The sequence below is a fragment of the Trachemys scripta genome, chromosome 4 (assembly GCF_013100865.1).
Source record: "Trachemys scripta elegans isolate TJP31775 chromosome 4, CAS_Tse_1.0, whole genome shotgun sequence".
In the NCBI taxonomy this organism is placed as follows: Eukaryota; Metazoa; Chordata; order Testudines; family Emydidae; genus Trachemys; species Trachemys scripta.
In genome coordinates this window covers 40,445,705-40,469,498 of record NC_048301.1, presented here as the reverse complement: position 1 = coordinate 40,469,498, position 23,794 = coordinate 40,445,705, and the positions used below count along the sequence as shown (strand labels likewise).

The window sequence follows — 23,794 nt, the reverse complement described above, 5'->3', positions numbered from 1 at the left end:
AGAGGAGGGGGAATTTAGGGAGAAAGAGTAGAATGATCCCGGTTGGAATTTAATGAGGACACCACCCTACTGGTTTTGCAGAGTGCCATGAGATTTGTAATGACCTTACATCTCATCAGAAACGCATCACCTCCTAGCACCACTCTGAGGAAAAAGCACCCTAATCAATTACCAGCACCACTTCCTGCAGCTGGTAGGTCTCCCACTCCTATATGACCAGACTCAACTCTGCTTTGCTTGCAAGATCTGCCAGGATCAGAGCCCTGCCATCCCATGGTCAGATTTACTGTGCACGGCCCAACTGTGGGCTAAAGCCACCTGGCCTGTGCAGCAGGGTCCGGATTCCTGGTTGTCTGGCATGGCAGGGTCCTGGCTGCCTGGCCGCCTAGCCCCGCAGGGTCGGGTTCTGGGGTCAGGATTCCAGGATTGGGGCCAGGGCCGGCTCCAGGCACCAGCGCAGCAACTTGGTGCTTGAAGCGGCCCTTGTAAGGGGGCGGCACTTCTGGGTCTTCGGCGGCGGGTCCCTCAGTCCCTCTTGGTGGGAAGGACCAGCCACAGAATTGCCGCTGAAGAATGAAGCGGCGTGGTAGAGCAGCCGCCGAAGTGCCGCCGATCGTGATTTTTTTTTCTTCCCACTTGGGGCGGCAAAAAAGCTGGAGCTGGCCCTGGTTGGGGCTGCCTGCCTGGCCCTGCAGGGTCAGGGGTCTGCGGCTGCCAGCCAGCCCCGCACCCTGTTCCTGGTCCCACTCTGTGGATGGGTCTTTGGGCGGGAGGTACTGGGCATAGGAATCTGGGGAGGTTGGAGGGGGGGGCATGCTGTGGGTCTCAACCTGCAGCCCAGGTAACACACTGTGGGCCACATATGCAGCCCACAATGATGAACAGGTTGAGAACCACTGAAATAGGGTCAGCCTGAGCCTGTCCCTTTTAACGGCCCATCCTGGCTCAGTCAGCTAGGCAACATTCATACCTATGTCTCTTAGGGTATGTCTACACTTACAATGCTACCCCAGCGCACTATAGACACTATCTATGCCAACAGGAGGCTTTCTGGTATCAGCATAAGTAACCCACCTCCCTGAGAGGCGGCAGCTAGGCCCTGGTCTACACTACCTAATTCCTAGGGTAGACATAGCTACCGCCTCTCGGGGTGGGGGTGGAGTACCCATGCTGACGAGAAAAGCTGTCCCATCGGCATAGGTAGCATCTTCACAAAGTGGTACAGGGCGCAGCACTATAAATGTAGACAAGCCCTAGGTCGACGAAAAATTCTTCCATCAATCTAGTGCTGTCTATGCTGGGGGTTAGGTTGGTACGGGTACATCTCTCAGGGGTGTGGCTTTTTCACTCCCCTGACCAATGTAGCTACAGCAATGTCAGTTCCTAGTGTAGACCAACCCTTTGCCTGCTCTGAGAGCAAACAGTCCTTTTCCACCCACTAGGTAACAATGCAGCATATAGGGGAAACTGAGACATACATAGTGGTCAGAAAAATATTCCCCAATATTCCCACTTCATCATACACTTAAGATCAGGGAGGCGCCCTGGAGCTGGACTCTGCCCTGAGACTGGCATGTGACCGCTGTTGGCGCCAACAGATAAATAACCACCCTTTTTGCGTGGCATTCGCAAGGCTGTGTGCTCCCCAGCAACACTCTCTGTTAGACATGCCCCTGCTGAGAACATCAAGGATGTGAGACTCCAAGGTTGCCACCCTGGATAAACTTCTCATTTAAGGCAAAATTGCCCCACCAGTCATGTTTCTTGTGGCCCTGGGATACTCTGAGGTGCATCTCATGTGCCCACTTCTCAAAAGATGGGGCAACCCCTTATGATCAGGACACAGGGTGACAGTAAACCACTAGGGAAGGAAGTAAATAGGAGCCACAAGGAGAGGCAGACACGCAGTTTTATTTAAGGAACAGAAAGCGAGGTCTGACACAACAAAGCTGGCAGGGAACCCCAGGGGAGAGTCACATTTCTATGGGGTGTAACAAAAACTTTCCCAATGTAAAGGCCAGGGAGAAGAGATTGTTCCAAGGGGCTCCGTGGGGCCAGCATCTTCAGCACTTGCTGGGAGGGAATTTCGACTCATTCTCTAACCAACCCAATGAGGGAGATGATGAGCTCCAGGCAGAACTCCCAGCTTCCCTTTGGGTGAAGGGGCAGGTCTTGAGATGGAGGGCTTTGTAGGGGGGGATATGCAATCTGCAGACGTTTAACTGAAAGCTTCCTTTCTGAATCAGAGAAACAGGAAGGTTGGGGTTTTAAGCAGCAAGAAGTCTTTCCCTACCCATCTTGCTCATAGAGGCAGGGAGAATGCAGCCCAGTCTGCGGTTCCTGCATCTTCACTTCTGACACAGCCATCATTGTCCCAGTCTTAGCAGCTGGTATGGCAAGGGAGCGGGTCACCTCTAACCTTAGGAGAGATCTTTTCTGGGTAATTGTCTTGTTCCTCTCACTTGAATGAGTCCTGATCCTGCACAAATCTGAAGTAGCTGCTGCTTTGCCTGACTTTACTTCCCTCTGTACACTGAAGCCATGCCCACCTCATGGCCTAGCCCGTTACAGAGCATTGACTCCAGTTGGTCAGTGTCTTGTCCCACTAGCCAGATAGCTGGGTTTGCCTTATGTCAGCCTGGATGCCGCTCTGTCCCAGGAGCCACTGGCACTGATTGGCAATATCAGACAAACCACCAAGACTGGAAACGGAACTTGCTCTATTGGCACTGAGGCTGGCTCCACGGTTTCCTCTCTCATTGGCATGGCAATGGCAATTTGGGCTGGTTCTGAGGTGGGTAGACACCTCAATTCTTCCATCGGATTTGCTGAAAGAGAAGCACAACAGGACATGGCTTGTATCAGTGCTGATTGGAGCTCACCCCCTGGGCATATTCCTGAGGGATCTATCTGCCCCACTGGAAGGGAGAACACTGTCAGGGAATTCAGCCCACGCTCGGGTGATGCTGCAGCAAATGACAAGGTGGGCGGGTTTATAAACGGATGTGCCTGGAAAGCTTTGAGGTTTAAGTCAATGAAAACAGTTGGACGTTCCCCTGCAGCATGGGGAATCCAAATCCAGCAGCCCTGGGCTAGCGGCTGGGATCAGCAACAAAAACCAACTAAAGTCAGAAAGCGCAAACTGACCAGGCTACAGAGTAGCAGACATGTTAGTCCGCAAAAAGAACAGGAGTACTTGTGAGTCAAAGGTCGGGAGCAGACACGCAGCGATAAAGGCAAGTGCTAAAGATCATCATCACAATATACGGAACCTCACAGTCCCCTAGGAGGTGGGTCAGGATTACTTGCATGATACAGATGGAGAAGCCAAGGCACAAGGCCATGCAGCAAGCCAGGATTCCGAGTCAGACATTCCTGACTTGCAGTCTCCTGTTAGACTATGACTCACTATAAGCTTGTAATACAATTGGGCCTAATAGGAGAAGTCAAACAGAACACCAAACCCACAGGTAAAAAACCCTTTGATCCCAAGAGGCCCAGAGCAGTCACCTAGCACGTTGTATCCAGAATGGACCACCAAAAAGGAGTCAAGTACCACTTGTTATCGCTCGTCACATGCTAAGACTGTAAGCTCTTTGGAGCAGGGACTGTCTTTCACACCTGTGACACTAATCCTAGCACAATGCTTTGAGCCTCTTTTCGCTATCGCAAACAGAAATTAACTCTTCGGTGTGGGGACTCAGCACTGAGCAGTTGCTATTTCTCCCTTTCCCAGCACCAGCTCTTCTCCTCCAGAGACTCTGCATAGATCCCCCTTTCCTGTGTCTAACTGGAACCTCCACCTGGACTAGCATCCTCCCAGCAGGGAGGATGTGGGGACACAGGGCAGCAACCCCAGTGCCACACACCAAACAAACCCACTCCTGTCTCCGATTATTAGTGTCTACAGAAGAGAGCACCACAGGGCTAGCTCTGGGTGTATGTGGGCGAGGAGTCACTCTTTACCAAGTTGCTGAGGATGCTGTCTATCTTGTCCTCTTCTGCAGAGCCCCGCTCCACTTTACATCTGTATGCCATCAGCTGGTGTCGATCCTTCAGGTCTCTGTATGTCTAGTTAAACAGCAAAACCAGAGCTAAGGGAAGCAACCTCCTTTATTGGGCAGCATCCCTCTGTTCAGTTGAGGGATAACCCTTCAATCCCCCCAAAACCTTGGCCACATGCTGATTTCCCCAAAGACTCATCGCCGTGCAGCAGGATCCATCACAGCCCTGGGGGCAAATCACAAACCTTATGGGATGTCCCAATGGAAGATTGGGCCTTCACCTCAAACCTTTGGGAAAGGCCCCCTCCAGGAAGGAGAGGCTCAAGGAGTTACTGCACCGACTTTTCACTCCTGATGATGGAAGCTCATGTCCTGCTGTAGAGCAAATTCCAAGCCTCAAGCCACTCCCAAACTGACAACCATCTCTGAATTGTGTCATTCAGCACAATTGCATCTCTACAGCAGAGGAGCTCAGGTGGGAATAGCAGGGGGTGCTGCAGGCTGGGATTGTGAGGCCCCAGCAGAGCTGCTGGAGGTGGGGGTAGAGGGAGTGTGAGTAAGGCTCACTTGGCTTTAGCTGGTTCTGGGAGCACCAGCTGACACTAAAACACAGGGAAAGTAAACTCAGAGGTAAATGAGATGGGCACATGACGACAAGACAAGGGAGCTGTGGGAGAGCCTGCCCCCAGCCAGGTGTGTTGGGGGCCGGGGGGGGGAGGAGGAGAGGGAGGATGTAGACCTCATCCCTTGTACAGCAGGGACTCACATCAATAACAACATCATGGCACTTATATTTCATGGCAAGGTTCAACCTTGTCTCAACGTCTTCCACCAGGCGCACGTACTCCTGCAGCACCTGGATGAGAAGGCAGGAGGCATCAGCAGAGCTCACTTCCCCGTAGTCACCTCTTCTCCCCCAAAACACCCCTGCTCCAGCCAACTAGCCTCTTACAGAAGGTCACCACTCAGTCCGGCCCCCTCCGCAAGCAGAGGACAGTGTGTGGATGGGACAGCCTCACAGATGAGCCTGCTCAGGAGGCTCCAGGGGTAGTGAACCCAGCCCCTCCTCAAGGGCCCTGCCGACCCAGGGGGCAATTCCTACACTACCCCAACTCAAGGGGGATCAGTTGAACCCTTGCCCAAATGAAGCATCTAGAAATCGAACGTAGGGAACAATCCATTTGATGGCCTGGATCATTTAGAGGGGCTTTGCCATTCATGATCTGATCCCATAGACACCTCAGAGCCTGCTGCTGTCCATCTCCCTTAGCTGCATCTACCTCCCTCGGGTTCTCGCCCCTCCGATGTTCCTTCCAGGCACATGTACATAACATTTATATCCCTATGGGACTCTGCTGGCACAAAGAGGAACTTCACATGGGGAAGTCCTTCACTATCCCCAGCTATGGAAGCCAGGCAACAACCACATGGGGTCAATGCCCCTCTCTCGGCTGTAAGCAAATTCACATGTGGGACCAGGAAGAAATAAACAGTCCCTCGCCAGGTGAACTATAAGGTATAGGTAACAGCCACTGCTGGCGGCATGTTAGCAAGCTTGGTGACCTAGTGGTCTGAGTCAGTGCAACAGGATTGCAGATCGAATGGCCCAAAGGTCTGATCCAGTGTGGCAGGACAGCAGACTGGACGGTGTGTTCTGACAGGGCAGTTCCTTTGCTTACCTGCACGGGGGCGCTGTTCCGCTGCAAGATCTCCACCACACGATGGAAGCCAATGGGGGCTCTCTTCTTGGTGTAACCCAGCCAATTCTGAAACCACAGCCCAAACTCATAGCACTCATCTTTTCAAAAGGAATGTCCAATGCAAGATTCCCAGAGGGTGGGGAATCGGGGGACAGGGCTGTTAGTAGATTTGGGTGTGGGGCAGAGGAGCTGCTGGATTGCTCCTCCTCCTCCCTACCCTCTCCATAGCCTCCAGAGGGCAGTGGTAACCTGCCTCTGGCTGAGGATGCTGCTCTTTCCTGCCAGACCCTAGTTCCACGGTCAGCAGCGTCCCATGTCTGGAGGCTGGGTTTACCACGCATGTGAATCCCATGCAGCTGAGCCTCAAAGGCAGCCTCCTTCTCTGGCTGAGCTGGTAGAAGCTGTACTAAGTCCATCGCAGCTTCTTGAGACAGGGGAACCTGCTCTCTGAGTAACTCAGTCTGGACCCCACAGCATGGATGGGCCAGGCCCAGAGCTAACAAGGAATAGCTCTCCAGATAAACCCCAGAGCAGGCCAGACAAGTCACACTGCTGGAGCAGGGCCTGCAGGATACTTCAAGCCCAGAGTAGCTCAGGCGACAGACAGCTCACCGTCCTCTAACCAGATGGAAACAGATAGACATAACCAGGAAACAGCAAGTGTTTGGACCCATCCCCCCAGAAAGGTTTTGCCACTCACCTTGGTGGTGAACAGGGCATCCACATCATGCCAGGCTCGCAGCTTGGCACGGGCAGCCAGGGCTGTCAGCACATACTGTTTGTCTGGAATCTGCAAGGCAGAGACACCGAATGCTGAGGGTGAGAGCACAGACTGGGGTGAGAGAGCAGGCAGCACCATCTACTCAGCAGGCACCAAGCCAGCTGCTGGGAGGGGAGGGATGGTGCAATCCAAGCCTGAGCCCAGTAGCACAGTAGTACATGCAGGGTCACACAAAGGATCTGCAACTGCTACGGAGGCAGGGTTACATGGCTCAGGCCACCAGCATGGCCCACCCCATTCCACACTGACTCCAGCGAGAGCACCATGGTCCTGGAACACATGGAGGGGGCTCCCAACAGGGCTGGTGCAACAGGGTGAGGCTGGCAATGGACTGGCAGTGAGGAGGGCCCTTTTTCCCCTTCCAAGCCATGAGAAGCAAGACAGGGCCACTCAATAGGCCGAGCACCAAAGCCAGCTAAGGGTCAGAGGAGCTCACCCCAGTTAAGGGAAAGGCCTCACAGAGCTTGGAGTTCAAATCCAGGGGCAAGAGTTCCTGTAACCTGGGATCCCAGCAGCACCTCACACCCCAAGTTCCCCAGAGAACTTCCAGCAGGCTCTTGAAACCAAGCTTCCTCCCTTGTCCCCCAGGAGGGTCTGGCTGCCAGACCAGCCCAAAGCAAACGTCTCCACAGAGCTTGCCCCTTATCTAACAGCTGGATCTAATCCCACTCCCCTTCTATCTGGGGAGAAACCCTTTCTCTGCCAAGCCAGCAACCCCTACTTCTGACAGGACTCAGCCTCTCAATTTCCTTCTTCCCAGGCACCCCAGCTCTGTTGCCTGCATTTTCATTGATGCCGTCACAGAAACCCACCTCCCACCAAGAATGAGACACCAGTGAGATTTCACTCCCTACCTTAAAGGTTTTCTTCAGGTTGATCGGGCTGCTGAATGTCCCCTGAAGAGAGAGCGAGGGTAATGCTCAGCCTTTTCAGATTGTGGGCCCCCTACCCCTTACGGTATGTCTACACTGCAGACAGGAATGAGTCTCCCAGCCCAGGAAGGCAGACTCACGCTAGTAAGACTCAAGCTAGTGCACTAAAAACAGCAACATGGATGTTCCAGCTCAGGCATTGAAGCCTAGGGGGTCAAGTGGGCTTCGGAGCCCGAACTTCCACCCAAGTCAGAACGTCCACACTGCTATTTTTAGTGGACTAGTTTGAGCCCAACTAGAGTAAGTCTGTCTACCGAGGTTGGGAGACTCGCTCCCAGCTGCAATATAGACCACCCTGACAGACCCAGAATTCCTGCTTGCCAAGGCTCTATACATTAGAGCCCTGCTAATGCTAGATTGGGAAACAGAAGTTCCGAAGGAAGCGACTCTCCCATCTCCTCCTCTGCTATCTGGGGCTGGGTCTCCCATGCCTCTAGTCTAGAGCGCTCACACACACACTTCAAAGACCAGTGTCCCACATTTGGGCCTGAAAAGTTAAAAGCCAAGTTAACCCCTTGGACGCTGGATCCAGTAGCTGCCTCTGAAACAGTGCAAGGTAGCTGCTTTCTCTGAGGTGCCAATTCTTCTGTGATGGCTGCCATACCAGGCAAAATGCCCCTCTCTAATGCTGTCCCCACACTTCTTATGGCCCCCTGAAGTGCCAGAATTCCATAAAGTGCGGGGACCATTCTGGAAGGTTAGGGGAACTCTCTCTGGAGATCAGGGGGGAGGGGCGCAGGGTGTGTGTGTCATCCTCTTTCTTTACCAGTGTGCCAACTTTATGAGCCGAGCAGTGTGGCCAAGTGGCACTGGACTGGGACTCAAGAGATATGAGTTCTAGTCCTGGCTGCCCACTGATCTGCTGGAGGACATTGAGTGAGTCATTGCACCTCTCCATGCCTCATTTTTCCATCTGTAAAACAGGGGTAGTGACACTACACTCCCTTGTAAGGTGTTTTAAGATCTACTGATGGGAAGTGCGAGGTAAGAGCTGGGCATTATCATTATTTAGTGACCCATACCAAGGTTTTGGCACTGAATTCCAGCCCCCTGCTTACCCCGCTGTTGCACCCACCTCAGCCTCTGTGTAGTGGTAGAAGCAGGAGTAGAATAGCGTGGTCACCAGTGGCATGTTGAGTATAGAGGCCTTTCGTGGGTATTTCCGAAATATCTCAGACTGCCCAGCGGCTTCCAGATGCCGGTCATTTGCCTAGAGAAGTAGGATGAGAGACACTGCATGGAAACCAGGCCAGCCACAGTTTGCTCACCCAGTTCTCAGAGGATGAGGGTTGTCTGGCCCAGTTGCCATAGGTCAGGTCTGATTTCAACAGGACCATCTGTGACATTGATAGACCAGGTGCCAGCTCTTATCAAGGCTGTAGGCATCAGCTGAGCACTGACAAATTCATAGATGGAAACCAGACCAGCTCACCTGTATGTTAGCATTGCTCAAGATAGGTGTTAGAGTTGTAAGGATGTGCTTAGTATTTAGACTCTATAAAATCCTTGTAAGTTGCTGCATGCATTAATCTTATTCATAATGTCTGAACCCCGTGCTATAAGGTAATATGTAAGTTTTACTTTATAACTGTAAAAATGTCTGCTCTGAACTTGTGAACTCAGGCAGGAGGACTGTTTCCCCCACCCATCAAGAAGGACTATCAAAACTAAGTGGGCCACTGCGAAACATCACAATACAAAGACTGGTTGATGGTGCTCTTACACCCATAAGTTGCTACATGCAAGAAAGCTCATCCCATCAGCTTGAATTCTGGAAGGAGGAAATAAAAGACAGCGGACATGAAAAATTCTTCATACTCTCTGCTGTTTGGACTCTCACAGGGCTGGAGTTAGGAAAAGCAGAGATCCCCAGGGTCAACCTGAGTTAGCCCTAGAAGACATTCACTGTGCTGACAGATTACTATATCTCTGTCACCTTTTGGAACCACAGACTAACTCATTTGTGTATATATGCTGCCTGCTTTAACCTGTAAATAACTCACTTCTTTTTCCTACTTAATAAATCCTTAGTTTATTGTAGGATTGGCTACAAGTGTTGTCCTTGGTGTGAGATCTGGCATCAATGACTGGTCTCTTGGGACTGGGAGCAAACTGAATCTTTTGTGATCTTTGATGTAAGGAACCATTTATCATTTCATCCAGCTTGTCTGGGTGGCAAGATAGACTGGAGTGTCCAAGGAGACGGTCTAACTCCATGCAAGACTATTACAGTGCTGCAGGAGTTTGCATTTATTGCTGGGTGAGTAAAATCTAGTTATATAAGTTTGGGGTGTCTGTCCTGAGGCTGGGATTCATGGTCGTGAGCCACTCCGGACAGCGTGACACCATCTTAATGTGCTGCACAGCTCTGAAGCAAATGCCCTGCATGTACCATCAGCACATGATGATATCGGACTCTGACAGCTTGGTGTAGTTGTCTATCAGCAAAGCTTGGATATGGAGTCACATTAGATCCAGGAGGTCGCAAGCCAGTCAGCTACAGCATCTAGAAACTTCTTATTCCTCCCAGAAGGGGAACCTTGGCATTAGAACAGGCCGGTCCGAGCCAGAGGCAGATGGAGAGGTCTGTGACACCTCTATGGCCAAAGGAGAGAGGCCCTTACCTCAATGATGATCTGTCTCTCCAGGAGCGTATAATGGTCTAGAACATGAACGGCATCTTCAGATGAAAATGGCAACCTGGCCAGCAGCAAAGAGATGAGGACAGTCATTATCAGCATCTCTTCCCAGTACGCAAGGCCTGGAGGAGCTCTCTTCCCTACTTTACCTTACCTAAGTGTGCCCAGGGGATGCACTCCCCATGTTCTTGCTCTCTATATTCATGGTGATTCAGAATGGCACCCCTCTTTGGCCTCACCCACCCAAATGCTCTGGGAGTGGCAGTGAGTTCTCAAGCTCTCACCTTCCCAGATCACTGCCTGCTCTCTCAGATGGAGGCCATCTACGAAGAGAGCCCAATCAGAGGGGGAAATCTTCTGGATTTCAAGGAGCGGTAGGTGAGAGAAGGGAGCTCAGAACAATGCTAGTGATACCCACCAGAGACTAACATTTCACCTTGGCACCCCCGGTCTCATCCCCACCCACGGGGTCAGTGATCAGAAACTCCCCAAGGTGTCTTTGCCCTCCAATCAGCAGAAAATATTTCAGGGTACTGATCACCACAGGCTGTTCATAATCACCCTGTGTTGTTCCTCAAACCCCCGCTCAGTGATGAAAGAAAGACCACTGGTCCCTTTAATCCTGTGCATCACAACACTCTACTGCAGAGGTAGTCAATAGGCGGACCAAGGGCCAAATACAGAACACCAGACACTTTTGAACAGACCCAAAAAAAATTTACTTTTTTTTAATTATTATTTTCTCTGGAGTCTGGACCTTGACTACACCTTGATCAAGAAATTTGGACCTTGACAAAAAGTAGACTACCCTTGCGCTACTGGTTCCAGCAGGCTGCACTTCTTATTCCACTCTCCAGGAGGTACTCACACCCCACCTTCCCTGCTCACCTGATGCAGCCTTTAAGAAATTCTCTTCGTTTCTCTGCATCCTGGATACTCAAGTGCTCCCGGTACTGGGACAGCTGGAGGGGGCAGAAAGAAAACAGGAGCTGTTCAAAAGGGAATGGGCTCAGGAGATCTGGAATGTCACCTTCCAACAAAACATGAACTTAAGCCCTGCCCACTGACCACACCTGCCTAATGGCTACCCACTCCCAGTCCCCAGGCTCTTGTCACAACAGCATCCTTTGTTGGAAGGAGGAGGGGGATGTGTGAGGGGTCTGATCGCAGCATCTCTGAGGGGTCTCCCTCACCTCGTAAAAGCTACACAAGAGAAGGACCTGCCACAATTGGGAATACTCACAGCAACCTCCTCGGTCCTGTCCAGGAATCTGCAAAGGGAAACAAAGCATTACCCCTGCTCAGTACCCTCCACTCTGGGTCCAACCACAGGCAGTGTGTTCAGCCCAGCCATGATGCCGGGTGGGGAGCCTCACCTGAGCAGGTCCAGGAGTAGCTTCTGCTCCCCTGTCTCTTTGAGGAAATGGATTAGATGGCGCAAGGCCACCTGTCGCACCTCCAGCTCTTGGAACAGGATCTCTAGGTGGGGAGAAACAGGCAGCCTGTCAGCACTGAGGAGCCATGAGAAGGTGTGAGCTAGGCAGCCTGTCAGCACTGAGGAGCCATGAGAAGGTGTGAGCTGGCCAGCCTGGGCTGTTCCAGCATGGATGGCGCTGCTAGCTTCTGGAAGAAAACTAAAGGATTCTGCAAACCCCCCTCTCCAGAGCACAGTCCAACTTCTAGGGACCAGGGGTAGGAAAGGAACCCAATTCGACCTGTTTAATGGCCGAGTACTCTGTGGCGCATGGTCATATCCCACACAGGTTCATTCTCATTCATCCCCACCCCAACCTCTGCCCTCTCCTAACAGGGTCCCAGGTACTCATACAGTCTCTCTGGGTCTTCATAGCCAGCATCACCCCGTCCCTTTACGCTCACTGGATCCAAAGTGCATCTCTCTCAAGGAGACACCTAGCTCGGTTAAGCAGCACCTAAAAAGAGTGATCCCAGCCCTTCTCTCCCTTTAGCTTGCAGCAAGTGAGAGAATCTGGCCACACTCCCCTTAACTGAGAAACACAATCCTGCAGACGCCACTGGCCCTAGCCACCTCCCAGCCACATTTACCTCTCTTCAGCGTCCTCTTCAAGAATATTAGAATCTGCAAGCAGAAGAGACATCCCTCAGATGAGCAGATGAACCCTCACTAGCATCTGGACAGGCAGAGATACCAGGGGAGGCCCACTCAGCCACAGACATCTCAGCTCCAGCCTTCACGCAAGGCTTGATCAGTGTTTTGTATTGAGCAATGCTGGTGTCTTCCATACTGCGTAGGCCAAACACAGGCCTGAGGGAGACTGCAAGCGGATTTGCAAGCCTGCAAGCTGACACTCACTGGTTTGGAGAGAAGGTCTGCTGGCTTTTCTGTAGCTTAGATAAGTGATGCTTCAATTCTACAACTAGGGCATTTCCCTTGCGTCCCGTCTGACGGGCCCCCAAAGAGCTTTCCTAGCAGCATACATACAGGGATCACCTCACCCACCTCGCTGGAGTGAGAGGGATCACACCATCCAGCACATGGCTCATTTGCTGCACAATGCTCAGGGAGGCCAAGAGCCCAGGACAAACCTCTCCCCTTATGAGCAGCTCCCTGGAATATTCAGTGCAGTGCGCAGGGACCTGAGCTTTCCACATCTCACCCCAAAGCCCTGCACAAAGGCAGCGACAGGGAACCTGATCCATTGGGCAAAGGAGGTGGAGAAGGAGCTGATTGCTGGGATTCCAACCAGAGGTTCCAGAGAAGCATGTGACTTTCAACCGGAGGCTGAGAACATGGAGTTTCCCAGACCTCAGACTTGGCCCTTTTAGGTAACACGCTGATTTTAATTCAAAGCACCAGCAGCGTTCAGGGCTAAATGGCTGTGCAGATACACAGACCCTTTAAGGGATCATCCTGGCCACCACCCACCCAACCTTATACTGCCAGAGGAGGACTCACAGCTGTAATGACATTCCCATCATGCACTGCAACAGCTTCATCCAGGAGCATCAGCTTCTCCCGCAGGGAACGGAACCTCTCCAGTGAGCAGATCTGGGACATCATTGGAGACAAGGAAACACTGCATCAGCCAGGTGCCTGGAATCCAACCAAGATACAGGGAGCTAATTCTCCCTCTAATCTTGAATGATTCAGCAACATGAATCACTCCTCTTCAGAAAATTTCTCATTCTTTCTGAGCCCAGGGCTGTAAGCAGGTCTCCCACTGAAGGGGTTTTGCAGGATCAGGCCCTTTAACTATACAGCCTGGGGACAGCATGGTGCATGCACTTCTCCCCAAAACACCCTGCAACCTGCAAACCACCAGAACTTATCAGAGCAGAAGGGCCCTGGTCTCTGGGATCCTCTGAAGCCGATCAGCAGACTGGAACTGGAAGAATCTGCCTCTTACTTGGCTCCCTTTAGCCCAGAGCTGCTCTTCCCCCACCACTCCTTAGCCTTGGAGCTACCGTTTCCCTCAGTGGAGATGGAAGCAAAGCCCTTCACCAACTGGTAAGAAGGGATAGTTACAACCTTAGCGAAGGGGCAGCAGCAGTTGGGTGGTTACTTCTGCATACACCACCTTTTCCTCCACAGGACTCATCTGCTCATCACCAAGGTCCCAACCCCACTGCACCAAGGACAACTTCCACTTTCCCTGCCCCTACCTCTGATTGCCACCAACTATGAAGAGAGCCAGAGCCCTAAAGTTGACCCCACGGGTGCTTTTTCATAACACCAGTTCCAGAAGGGTCAGCAGCACTGCAGATGACCTCATGCCATGGGAGAAGCCTCCAGGGTCTAACAGACACAAAGGCTCTAGCAGTGGCCCAATGATTGCCACCTGTCACCTATTCCTCACTCTAATGGTATCTCAGTGCTTCCCTTCTGCTTTTGCTCCTCCACTTGGCAAAGCCATAGGTGGGCACAGAGCTTTGGAGATTTGTGCCCGCTATGGCTATGCAATCAATTAATGGGGCTGCCCAGTTCCCCTACCCAGTCCCACAATACAGAGGTGCAAGCAGGAGGCTGCCTGAGAGCACCCATATGACACTCTATACCTTGGGGGAGCACCCTGTAACCCCCATATTCCTCATTTATATATAATTGTGATATTGCATATAAAGCATGCCATGTGAGGTATCAGGGGAAAGGTTATGATCTGCCAAAAGCAGTTGTTCTAGCTAAATATGTATACCTCGGGGGAACGCCCTGTAACCCCCATATTCCTCATTTATATATAATTGTGATATTGCATATTGTGAAGCTGCGATAAATCGGCCACCAAGCACTCTCCCGTCGACTCCGGTACTCCACCAGAATGAGAAGCGTACGCGGAGTCAACAGGGGAGTGTCAGCAGTCGACCTACCGCAGTGAAGACACCACAGTAAGTAGCTTTAAGTACAGTGACTTCAGCTACGCTATTTTCGTAGCTGAAGTTGCATAACTTAGACCGATTGGCTCACCGCTCGCCCCCCACCAGTGTAGACCAGGCCTCAGTAATGCCCACCAGACATGCCTCCAAGCACATGGACAAAGGGTATAAAACAGAACACAGTGGCCTCAGGCTTGGCCTTTACTCCTTCCCCCACCTGTGCTGCAAGCAACAAGGACACTCAGAAGACTGAAGACTCCAATAGAGGAGACTGGCCCAGGTTTCAAGGGTGAAACCTGTGTACTATGAACTGCAATATACAGTGCTTAGTCTAGACGTTGCCCAGTCTAATAGGATTGAGAGTTTAGATAGTGTGCTTGTATTTTATTTTATTTTGGTAACTAACTCTGACTTTTTGCCTATCACTTAAAATCTATCTTTTGTAGTCAATAAACTTGCTTTACTGTTTATCTTTACCAGTGAGTTTGCCTGAAGCATTTGGTCAATCTGCTCAGGTTTACAAAGGCTGGTGTATATCCACTTCCCATTGATGAAGTGGTGAACCAATTAATAAACTTGCACTGCTCATCTTGAGCAGTGCAAGACGGTATATTCCTGACGTACAAGGCTGGGAGCTTGGGACTACTGGGCTGGTGCCTGTCTCCGTGTGATTCATGAGTGGCTCTGGGAACATTCATACAATCTAGCTGGGTGTAGGGTTGCACATGCGGTTGTGCTGAGTGATGATAGCACCTGGAGGGGTTTTCTGCTTGTCACTAGCAAAGCAGAGACAGCCCAGGCTGGAGAGTTAAGGGGGCACAGTGGTCCCAGGGTCCCAGGCTGCACCTCGGGGATTCCGTCACAACCAAAGCTCCCCTCTTGCAAGCAGATGGAAGAGGAAGGTCTTTACCTTGCCCCTCTGCATTCGTCTGACTGTATCCTTGGGACTCCAGTCGCTGGTGTAATCCTGCAACAGAAGACAGAAGCAGCTTATCAACTTCCCAAGATGCTGAGGGGCCAAGCTATCCCAGTGTTTGCTGTGCAGCTCCTCCCACCTCCCACTCAAAGCTGGGACTGATGAAATAACTTGTCACACAGTTCACAGCAGCTAGAAGGGTTTCCCAGTAGGCTTTGCAACGAACGAGAGCAGTAGAGTTCTGATGTGACTGAATTGGCCTGAGTAAGGAGGTTCCAGAGCCTTGTCACTTTCTTAGAACCTTTATGGGGGAGGAGCCAGGTTGATCTGTTTACTGGCTGATACCACTGATGCCAGCGCAATCCAAGAGACTCTGAAGTTCAGTGCCCAGAATGCCACCAGGCTACCATTTATGTGCAAACTTTTACTGCTGGTGAAAGGGGTTAATCACACCTGCAGAGACAGAGGTCTCTTGTTTATCCACACAATAGCTACAGCCCAGGTACTGTGCAGGAGAGTTTGCTCTCACACTATCCTAACATGCCTGACCCCTAACCTCATAATGCTCCCTCAAAAGCCCACAGCAGGGTTCAGTCTCCATGGCCCATTCAGTCCTTAGCTCCTCTGCTGAAATTACCTAAGAGGGTGACAGCTGGAGTGGTTTTGGGGATAGGACACATTCCCACAGAGCCTCAGGTTGCAATGACTTTTGCTCAGGCTATACTTACGGCAGACTGGATAGAGCCAGAGGCCAAAAGGAGAACAGGGAGTCTATTTATTTCCTTGGACAAAGACTATCACTGCATCCACATGGGAGGTGCATCTTAGAATGGACTCCCACCCCAGGGACCAAGTGTTGGGGGGAGCAGTTTGCTCCCATAAACAGGGCCGGCTCTAGGCACCAGGCACCCAAGCACATGCTTGGGGCGGCACCTGGAAGGGGCGGCGGGGGGAGCGCGGCGCGGCATTCTATTATTTCCCCCTTTATTATGCTAGATTATTTCTCCCCCACCTACTTAATGATCTCTGTGGGGGGCAGTGACAGAGAAGGAGGGACACTTTCCATACAGAATGTTTATCTCAGCAGCATCCCTTAAGGAAGTGTGTGTGTAAACAAAAGCAGCGTATTCAGGAGGAGAACAGCACCACCAGGGGGCAGGGTGTTATTCCTGAGTGAGGTGTCCTGGGGCTCAAAGTAGCACTCTTGATTGGGAGTTAAAAGGCTGTCAGTTCCAGTCTCACAGCAGGAATGAAGCCATTGCCAATGCTGGGGCTGCACTGTTGGTGGGGAAGAGGCTTTCTGGCAAAGCATTAACAAGTGTTCCCATCTCTGCAGGGCTACTCAGTAGGAAGAGGGAGAACTCCCAAGTCTCCACCAACACGTTCACCGTTAGTGGAAAAAGATGTGATGTCTGAGGCTCTACGTGAGTTATTGCTGAAGAGACTCCTGCGGGCTGGAACCGGGATTGTACATCTCACCTTCACCATCTTAGTTCCTGCACTGCTCTCTGAGACGGGGACTAGTCACTCACCCCCACCACCCCATGTGACCCTGGGATTGTGAATGTGAGCCACCCACCTTGTATTCCGCCTTTGGTCTGCGCAGCTCTGGAGCGTAGCTTTTAACTCCTGTGTCAGAGAGAGCTGTGAAGGGGAAGGCAACACACTGAGTAGCACGTCTGAGATCCTGATTCATATCAACCTTCCCATATTTCCCCTGGTCTAAGCTTCCCCCCAGCACAGGTTTCTTTGTTAAAAAAACAGACTGAGTAGCAAACCCTGGGCCAACCCCATGGACTGAGAGGAGCCCATATGTCCAAGGACTGGGCACAGAGCTGCAGTGAACCAGAATGTGAGAAAGTCTGGCTAGAGGCCCCTTCCAATCCACAGGAGGCTCTATTCAGGGAGGTTATTTTCTATCAAAGAGGCAGCATATTTAGCGATTAGAGTGTGGGAATAAGTCAGGAGATACTAGTCTATTTCTGACCCTTCTACTGATTTCCTGGGGGACTTCGGGCAAGTCTGTGCCTTAGTTTCCTCATCTGTAACACAGGCAAGATATAGTGACCCAACTTTCCAAAGGGCTTTGAATTTGGGGTGAAAATCCCCTACATAAGTGTCAAGTCTTATCCACCCCTTCCCCCACCCTGCTCAGAAAGGAATAAAACCGCTCTCTTACCATCTGAAAGGGACTGAAAACTCCCAAGTTTGTTTCTTCCTAAAAGAATCAAACAGGCAACAGTGAGAGATTTTCAACTGGCTTTCCCCAGGCAGCACCTCTCACCGAAGGAACAGAGAACTACACTCCAAGTGGGCATTGCAGGCTAACTATTAGACAGGGCCAGCCTATGGGAAATGAATGGGGAGGTCTCAGGCCATTTCCTACCGGACATCTGTCCATATCACACAACAAAACTGGCACTGACTCCTTGCTGTCACAGGGGCCAACGGCTGAGAGAGTTATGGAGCTTGAACTCCTTCTCATCCCTGGAGGGGTCCACTACAGATCACTGAGCCACTCTGGGGGTACAGTGTTGTGAGGGGAGGGAGACGGCATTGGCATCTGTATCTACACTGGAACCATACAGAAGTCTTCAGTCTCCAGGGCTAGGGTTTCGGCATCTTTCACCAGCACTAAATCAGTTAATGTATAAGAACAGGGGCAGTCAAAAAACATGCCAGGCAGGGAGAGGACATTCAGAGGAAATTCAGCTTTGGAATCAGGTTTGTTTCCAGGCTGGAGCGACAACAGCACTGAGCCACATGACTCTCCCTCAGCCAACTGACTATGTCTGGCAATGCCGAGATGAAGTCACTAGCTCCATCCCCACATGCAACAGTAGAAGCTCTCTCAGCTCCAGGGGAAGGGTATTTGCCTGCTGACTTTGCGGCAGAGAGGGCCAAGCGCAGCCCACCTGGGCCAAACACAGTCCCAAATCGCCTGCTTTCATCTACTGTACAGATGGGTGACTGCTGGAGGCTACAGCTCCCGGCATGCCATGCTCCACCTTGGTCCAAGCAGCTTTGTTACTCCACAGAGCATAGCATGCTGAAAGATATAGTCTACATGGCCTGCCCCTCTATACTGAAAGAGACCTCAGTCAATCCCCCGGAGATGATGCATGACCCCGTCCCCCCCGATCCCCTTATGTCGCCTCTGCTCTCCCCACTTTATAAAAGTCAGACGTGATCACTGACACGTGTCAAATGGCTGATTAAGCCTATGGCTGGGCAGAGATGGGGCACTTCCTGGTCTGGGAAACGCACAAAGAAACTGCAAAAAGAACAGGAGTACTTGTGGCACCTTAGAGACTAACACATTTATTTGAGCATAAGCTTTGGTGGGCTACAGCCCACTTCTTCTATGCATCTGAAGAAGTGTGCTGGAGCCCACGAAAGCTTATGCTCAAATAAATTTGTTAGTCTCTAAGGTGCCACAAGTACTCCTGTTCTTTTTGCGGATACAGACTAACACAGCTGGTACTCTGAAACCTGACAAAGAAACTGGACTCCTCCCTTATGCTCTTGTGGGAAGATCCATCTGCCCCAGCCAAGTAGGGGACTTTACCTTTAAAGAAACTGCTGATGGAGTAAGAGGAGGCTGGCTTGGGGAGAGCTGGATGGGAAGAAGAGCCCTTCTGTAGGCCTGAGTCTCTCCCTTCAGGAGTGTTAGAGCTGCTGGAGGCAGTCTCTTTGATGGACCAGGAAATACCTATGGAGAGAGAACAACCCTTGTAACTCAACGAGAAGACACAAAACCAAAGACTTTAATGAAAAATTTTAGAGTGGAAGAAGCCTATTAACTCTTGTGTCCTCATCAATTTTAGTTTGGGAACATTCTGCACATTGTCCCTCCGTATTTACCTCCCTGTATCAACTGGATACAGTACTCAGCGCATAGCTTCCTAAACTTGAACTTGTGTAGTGCTAAAGTTTAAGCAACTGCCTGTTCCCCCTCAGAAATGGCTGCATTTCAGTGGTGATTATGGCTACAGCTTGTATAAATATTACAGAAGATCACTTATACGACTCAGTACATTTAAATGGTGCTGTATGAGGTGTGCCACATTCTCTGCTCCAAAGAGCTTACAATGGAAAATACAAAACTAGATACCGGATCCTTTGGTTTCTCTGGACTAGGGAAATGTAAGACATTCCCTTCCAGGCACTACAGCAGGCCTGCACAACTCGTAAAGCGGCGAGGGCCATATTACTCCAAAGAAAACAGCTGAGGGCCGAAATCCCCTGGCCCCGCTGAACCCCACCCCCCAGCACCGCCCCAGCCCCCCCCCGAAACACAACACCACCACCCCAGCGCTGCCTGCCCCATGGAACACCCCCGACTCGCCTACTCACTGCCCGCCCGCTCGCCTCCTCAGCCCCCCTCCCTCACCCGTCACTTGCCTACTCACCCCCCCGTGGGCCGCACAGTGAACCCATGTGGGCCGCATGCGGCCCCCGGGCCACATGTTGTGCAGGCTTGCACTACAGCACTGAGATAACTTTGATGTCTGCAGAGGACCGGCAAGTAGTGTGACAAACCATAGATGGGGGCGATAACTTGCTCAGCTTTGCTCCCTGTTGCTCTAGGCACAGCAGGCAGTCTCTTTCTCTCTCTCTCCACACAGACACACCCTAACCCCACCACAAACACAAGCTTTTGAACAACTGGCACAGCAGAAGAACAGTGAGCCAGACTCTGATAGTGGGTGGTGGGGTGAAGAGGCTGACTGGGAAGGTGAACAGGAGACACAAGCAAGAAGAGCAGCTGCGGTGCAAGATGAGAAGTGCTGACTCAGTGAAAAGAACTAGCTGCAGTGTGGTGGGAGCACGGCAACCCTTTGATCTCTCAGGTAATAAGAATAAGGCAGGGGGATCCATGCACAACGTTTAAGTTCACTGGGTTGGTCCAAACCTGAGGACACGGCTATATCCAAGCTTCTTCTTAACAGGAACCGGTGCTCCTACACCCTCCACCTTGCAGAGCTCCCACCCCCCATAGCTTGGCAGGGACTAAACTGTTACTGTGGTGACCTTTAGGGTATACGGACCTTGCTTCCCCACAACCCTGCCTCACCTCATCCCTTTTCTGTTCTCAGAAGAATGAAATCTCTTCTTTCCCAGGCATGTTGCTAGCCATTCCTGCCAGCCTCCTTTATCGAAGATGCCACAGCACCTAGCATCGTAGGTTTGGGAAGTTTTTAATTATTACACTTCAATTGTCTGCGCAGTGCCACGAGTGTGTTGATCTGGTGGATGGGGGGACGGGACACAGGGAGCAGATTATACTAAAATTATCAATATTAACTAGGGTTGCGCATTTTAGTGGTCCAAAAAATTGGTCAATTGACCAATCAAATATTGGCTCAATATTGCCAGATAATGTCAAAAATGGTCAAACATTTTAAAGCACTAATTTATTAGAACAGTAACAAAACAGTAAAACTTTATGGTCTCCAACAGGTTTAGCTTTAAATAGATAATTATGCCAAATTACAAAAAACAAGTTGCTTAATGGAGTTATTTTAACTCAGAAAAACACAAAAACACAATCTAATGAAATTCTAAGAAATGAAAGAATGGCACCATTATGCAATCAAAAAGATAGGTTACCACCTACACTAGGGCATTTTTAGTGGAAATTTGACCATGGTCGAATAATAGTCAATTGACATTATTTGATCAGTCAATTGACCGGCTTGCCATGCCTGATATTAACTATCCAAGAAGAGGACTCTCAGCATTAAGGAATCTGACAACCTCAAAATACTGTAGGATTATCCCCAGGACTGCTCCAAGGAGCAAGTTTTGTCTGCACTTCGATCTCTGCTATTCCCTATAACAATCCAGGAGTCATGACCCCCAAAGGATGTGGACAGCAGCTGTCAGAGGGTCACAACCCAGCTCCCATTCAGTCTCCAACTGTTCACCTGAAATGGACTGGTTCAGCTGCTTGCAGCTGAAACTTGTACCTCAAACACCCCATCAGCCCATCAATCATCACGCTGAAGCTTGTAGCATCTCCGACAAAGTCCTGCAGGAACTGGCATGAAAGATTTTTGGAGAAACGGGTTTCAAGTGTGGGAGAGTGTAATAGGTTGTCAGTCACACTTCTGGCAGTTCCTTCACCTAAGCTTGGTGGATGCCAGGAATGGATAAAGTCTATGATGGCCTGTGCTGAATATTGGGAGAGGGGGAGTGGAACTCCCTCCACTTGTATAAATGGAAAGAGTACAAAAGGAGACATCTGGGGACCTCATCTCATTCTCCTTCTAATGGGCACAGGCAGATACAAGTTTACATGAAAGAATCGGAAGCGGGAGGATTAGACTCTGAGATCCCAGCATTCCTGGGGAAGGGATCTGACTCTGGAGTAAGAAAAATAGCTGCACAGCTCAAGTCCAGATAGGAATGTTTTAATACGCTTTCCCTACCCAACATAACTTTCAGATACCCCTGCACTTACTGCCCACGGGCTCTCCACTCCAGCTGAACTTCTCAAGGTCGTCATCATCATCTACAATGTCTCGAAGGCTGTTCACTGCCCGCTTGGACTCCTTTAGCTATGGACAAACACAAGGCTAGCAATGAAGACCATCTCTGTTCCACTCAGGTAGCCTGAGGCTTTCCTGGACCCACTCCCATCCAAACAAACCTTTTGCACATGCCTTCCCCAGCCCACACAGAGCTGAAAGACCAGTGGAAGATGATCCACACTTCTGCACAAGGCAATTGGCCAACAATCAGCCCCTTTTCACCCAGTATATGGAATTTGAGGACTATGAACATCTGAGTGATCAGTTATAAATACCTCAAACTAGTAGGAGATGCAGGTGGGGAATCATTGGAAAGGTCATTTACCCTCAATTTATTATGAGGTTTCAGATTTGCCCTACAGACCTGATGCCAAGAGACCTTAAGGATATCCACACAGATAATTAGAAGATAAAGATCAAGAATTATCTGTCTTATCTCTTATTTGCCCAGCAAGACTAAGTCAGTGAGTAGAGCTCATTAAAAGGTTAATTCTGAAATTTTCAATTAATATAGTAGTGCAAAGCACAGGTGCCTGCTTGATAGTTCTGAAGACCTCTGTTTATCCTCAGGAACTCTAGGGCAAGTGGGAATTCAGTTTCCCTGATCCAGTTTGCTAAAATAGCCATGAAGGGGACCAAATCTACTACGAGTCTACTCGCACAACAACAGACACAAATCTACTAGACAAGTGAACTGAGGTCCAACAACTCCCTTGGTTATTTTTAAAAAGAAAAATATACCGTATTTTTTGGTGTTTTCTACTTATTTCCCCTCCCAGGAACATTACACAGATCCTCCAAGATTTATAGAGAAATTGAGGAAGAATGCAGGAACCAACATTTTATGCCCTTCAGACTCCCTGTTCCTTCTCATGGGTCTTCTGCAGCTTCTTTCAAGCAGAGGGGGGAAAGGAGTTAACTGTATGCAGGGGAGCCCTTAAGCAGCTGGATTTCTCCATTCTCCAATCTTTTGGAAGAAAGAGATGAGTCTCTAAGGTTTTTATCAATCCATGCAGTCTGAAGATTATACCTGGGAGAGCTCATCATCTTCATCATCAAATGTGAAGGCTTTACACTTGGAGCTGTGCCAATACTCCTCCTCGTCAACTTTCATCCTGTTCATCTGGAAAAGCAGCCAAAGAGAAACACACGTGCTAAGCGACAGGCAAATCTCCCCAGGCTGGATCAGAACCAGCACTTCAGGGCCTAGGCCCTACAAGGGAGGGCCCTTGGGTCACTCCACTTCAGGGCTTTCAGGGGACTGCAGCGCCTGACCAGGGAAAGAGGGTGGCCCCACAGGGCCGGCCAGAGGAGAAGGGAATCGTGGGAAGCGAGGCTGTGGCGGATCAGATCAGCCCCTGGCCCGGCAGGTCAATAACCCGACTGGCACGGGGGGACGGGCTGCGCCAGAAGGCAGATACCGGGGCCCCTGCTCGGTCGGCCGTGCCGGGCTGTCTCGGCCCTCCAAGGCCGGGGCAACGGCACCAGCGGGGCCCGGAGCAGCCGCGTAGTGACTGTGAGCGGCAGGGCCAAGCAGACCCCGCCCGGCACAGAGGGAAGGGGCTCGGGGCCGCCCCAGGACACAGGTGCTCACCGCCCCTCCCGCCAGCCCGACTGCCCTGAGAGTGCCGCCCTCCTCCCCGGGATTGGGGGGGACTGTTAGCTCCGCAAAGCACCATGGGATATGTAGTTTCCGCCTTCCCGTCTCATCCACGCCGCCCTCTGCCTTGTTCCCGGGGCCTCGGTCCGCGGAGATTTGGACTACGAGTCCCAACAGGCCTCGCGAGAAACGGGGTTGGCTTTGACATCCCGCTACCCATCGGCGGCGGAGCTAAAATTATTCCGCCACAATTGGCGGAAGGCGCAGAGCTCTGAGGGCCGGCGGGCGGCCGCTCGCAGAGGCGGGCGCTGTGTGGAGAGCGACACGGCCAGACGC

At 51.0% G+C, this 23,794-nt stretch overlaps 1 protein-coding gene across 2 annotated transcripts; it reads right to left on the bottom strand.

Moving 5' to 3' along the window:
• Nucleotides 1–1,891: 1,891 nt before the first annotated feature.
• On the bottom strand, nucleotides 1,892–23,697 carry VIPAS39 (VPS33B interacting protein, apical-basolateral polarity regulator, spe-39 homolog). Of its 2 annotated transcripts, none has more exons than XM_034768418.1 (20): nucleotides 23,453–23,697; nucleotides 22,889–22,981; nucleotides 21,789–21,885; nucleotides 18,891–19,034; nucleotides 17,502–17,540; nucleotides 16,902–16,966; nucleotides 15,317–15,373; nucleotides 12,992–13,084; nucleotides 12,121–12,154; nucleotides 11,433–11,535; nucleotides 11,300–11,327; nucleotides 10,945–11,018; nucleotides 10,042–10,117; nucleotides 8,493–8,627; nucleotides 7,340–7,381; nucleotides 6,405–6,494; nucleotides 5,684–5,770; nucleotides 4,771–4,860; nucleotides 3,967–4,071; nucleotides 1,892–2,828 (listed from the first exon to the last, which is right to left on the bottom strand). In XM_034768418.1, the coding sequence occupies exons 2-20, from the start codon at nucleotides 22,979–22,981 to the stop codon at nucleotides 2,808–2,810; spliced, it is 1,473 nt and encodes a 490-aa protein (XP_034624309.1). In that variant the 5' UTR covers nucleotides 23,453–23,697; the 3' UTR covers nucleotides 1,892–2,807. The 2 variants fall into 2 exon arrangements, with proteins under 2 accessions (XP_034624309.1, XP_034624308.1); XM_034768417.1 differs by having other exon boundaries at nucleotides 23,535–23,697.
• Between the last annotated feature and the right edge of the window lie 97 nt (nucleotides 23,698–23,794).

Coding starts and splice junctions, on each gene's coding strand:
- VIPAS39 (XM_034768417.1), bottom strand. Junction 16,967..17,501: donor TTTTCAGTCCCTTTCAGATG/GTAAGAGAGCGG, acceptor TCCCCTTCACAG/CTCTCTCTGACACAGGAGTT. Junction 12,155..12,991: donor ATGGGAATGTCATTACAGCT/GTGAGTCCTCCT, acceptor TTCTGCTTGCAG/ATTCTAATATTCTTGAAGAG.